The sequence below is a fragment of the Eimeria necatrix genome, genomic scaffold (genome assembly GCF_000499385.1).
Source record: "Eimeria necatrix Houghton genomic scaffold, Enh_scaff2443, whole genome shotgun sequence".
Classification (NCBI taxonomy): domain Eukaryota; phylum Apicomplexa; class Conoidasida; order Eucoccidiorida; family Eimeriidae; genus Eimeria; species Eimeria necatrix.
In genome coordinates this window covers 1-2,846 of record NW_013653021.1, presented here as the reverse complement: position 1 = coordinate 2,846, position 2,846 = coordinate 1, and the positions used below count along the sequence as shown (strand labels likewise).

The window sequence follows — 2,846 nt, the reverse complement described above, 5'->3', positions numbered from 1 at the left end:
AGGGGGCTAGCGGAGTAGCAGCAGATCTCAAGCGCAAACCCTAAACCCTCGACCCTAAACCCTAAACCCTAGACCCTCATGAAGATCTGAGTGACGGGAAACCCTCAACAAGCACTTCCAGAGGCCCGGGGCTGCGGTGGGTCTGGGGCTGATCAGCGCATGCAGGGGGGGGCCGAGAGTTTCCCTTCCTTTGCGCTTCTCAGATCGAATTGATTGCATTTAAAAGGACAAAAATTACATTTAAAAACTAAATTGATAAATTAAACTCATCTAGAAGAGTCCAACGAGCGAGGAAAGAACCAAGTCGGAGAAGCAGGGGCTGACAACCCCAGACACCGACTTGCTGCAGTGTCTGTACACCGCATACAGCAGCAACACACCCACCCTAAATAAAGACAAAACACAAATAAAAAACATTTCTGGCCATATGGGGCCCCACGAGCTGTTAAAGAGGGAAAAAAGGGTCTGGGGGGCCCCCTTGGGGGCCCTTTTGACTGGGGGTTGCCGCCTCAGGCGGCTCGGGATAGATTTACCCGGGCTTATATTTATGAGAAAGTCTTCTTTAAAAATAAAAATATATTTTTTATTATAAATGTAAAAGTATATACTTAAGAAGGCCCGTGTACCTGTCTACACGCATGCTCTTGAGTCTATGCATGCGCATTTATACAGCCATAAATAGGTATATAAATATGAATATACACACATAAATAATATATATATATAGATATATATAGATATAGGTATATACACATAAATGCGTGTATACACACACAAATATATACAAACAGGTATAGAAGTATGAATGTGTATAAACATACATAAGTAATATATATGTAAATAGGCATAAAAATATATGCCTGTTTATTCACATATAAATAATATATATAAATAGCTATATAAATACACATGCGAATATATATAAATAATATATATATAAATAGGCATATAAATATATGTGTGTATATATATACGTACAAATGTGTATCCAAGTGCGAGTCCGCGTAGCCACGCTAAGCCAGCAGTTCTTTTGAACTGCATTTACGCATTTGTGAGTCTGGAGCGAAGCAAAGGTCCAAAAGACCTCCCCCGCGCAGCAGTAGCAGCACGCCTCCACTGCAGCAGCAGCAGCAGCAGCAGCAGCAGCAGCAGCAGCTACACAGGGGCCTCTGGGTCTGTTTCAAGGGCAAAAACCCTCACTATTCGTTTCGCCAGGGCCTCCCCCAGCCGTCTTTCACCGCAGCGGCCGGCCACCAGCAGCGCTGCCAGCTCGGCCTGCAGCAGGGGGGCCCCCCCCGGGGGGGCCCCCGGCCGGGGGGCCCCCCCGGGGGCCCCCCCGGGGGCCCCCTGGGGGGCCCCGCGGGGGGCCCTCAGCTGGGGGGCCCCCGACGCCGCTGGGTTTCGGCGCTTCCTGCTGGTGGGCGCGCCTGGCGGGGAGGCCCCGCGACCGCCGTCTGCAGCAGCAGCAGAAGCTGCTGCTGCTGCTGCTGCTGCTGCTGCTGCTTCGGCCTCTGCGCGCTCACAAAGAGCAGCGGGAGAGGGGAAAGCAGCAGCCACAGCGCATGCAATCTCTTCAGACACCCCCGGAAGCTGCAGCAGCTGCTGCTGCCACCAGCGCTTTAGGGCCTCTGGCTTCGTGGGGCTGGGTCCTGCTGCGTGGCTGGGGGGCCCCCCGCTGGCTGCGGGCTCTGCTGCTGCTGCTGCTGCTGGATCAGCAGCAGCAGCAGCAGCAGCAGCAGCTTCTGCTTCCTCTGTGGCCGAAGCAGCCAGCCGGCGCAGCTTTCCCCGCGGCAGCAGCCGCAGCTGCTTAATTCCTGCTGCTGCTTTTGCCAGCCGCCGCAGCAGCGCTGCTGCTGCTGCTTCGTCGGGCTCGTGGGCTGTGTCTGCGCCCCACAGCAGCAGCAGCTCGCAGACCAAAACGTCTAATGCTGCCAGCAAGTCCCGCGAGCGCGGCTTCTTCCTACCTGTGCTGCTGCTGCTGCTGCTGCTGCTGCTGCTGCTGCTGCTGCGGCGGCCGCCGCCGCGTTTGCTGCAGCTGCCCGCTGCCTCCACGGCAGCAGCAGCAGCAGAAGTTTCGGCGCACTCCCCCGAAGTCTGCGCAGCCGCCTCCTCAGCGTCCGCCGCCTCCGCAGCAGCAGCAGCAGCAGCAGCAGCTGCTGCTGCTGCTGCTGCTGCTGCTCCCGTGTCCCCTTCTGCAGGCAAAGCTGGCTGTGGGGCCGTCAGTGCTGCGCGAGTCCCCACAAAGAGAACTAAAATTCGGGCGTGGGGCTCGAGGGCCCTGAGGGCCCCCACTTGGAGAGCAATTTGCTGCCAGGGTCCAGCAGCAGCAGCAGCTCCTGCAGCAGCAGCAAGCGCTGCTGCTGCAGCGCGGGCGTCTGCTGCTGCTGCTGCTGCTGCAGCGCGGGCGTCCCCTGCTCCAGCGCGGGCGTCTGCTGCTGCTGCTGCTGCTGCAGCGCGGGCGTCCGCTGCTGCAGCAGGACCCTTCCAGGGGCCCCGGGGGGCCCCCGGGGGCCCCTCCAGGTCCTGGTAAAGAGGCAGCAGCAAAAAGTGGCAGGGGCCCCGCTCGCGCTGCTGCTGCGGGCCCTGCGGTGTACGTACACCCCAAGCAGCAGCAAGACGGCGCCGCGGGGCCAGCCGCTCAAACAGAGACACCAGAGGCAGCAAACTTGCCAAGACCAACACAGAAGGACAGGCTTGCTGCAGCGCCGCCACTCTCTGCAGCAGCAAACTGTCTTCCAGGGGGGCCCACCGGGGGGCCCCCCCGCCGGGGGGGGGCCCCCCAACCGGCGCCGCCTCCAAGGGGCCCCCGGGGCCCCCGGGGCCCCCGGGGCCCCCAGGGGCCCCGC

General features: G+C 59.3%; 1 protein-coding gene across 1 annotated transcript; it reads right to left on the bottom strand.

Moving 5' to 3' along the window:
• Positions 1 to 1,155: 1,155 nt before the first annotated feature.
• Positions 1,156 to 2,846, bottom strand: ENH_00033440 (hypothetical protein; the record flags this gene model as incomplete). The annotated part of the gene is made up of 1 exon (XM_013580283.1): positions 1,156 to 2,846. A coding segment is annotated over one exon (1,691 nt), but the record flags the coding sequence as incomplete, so codon positions are not given.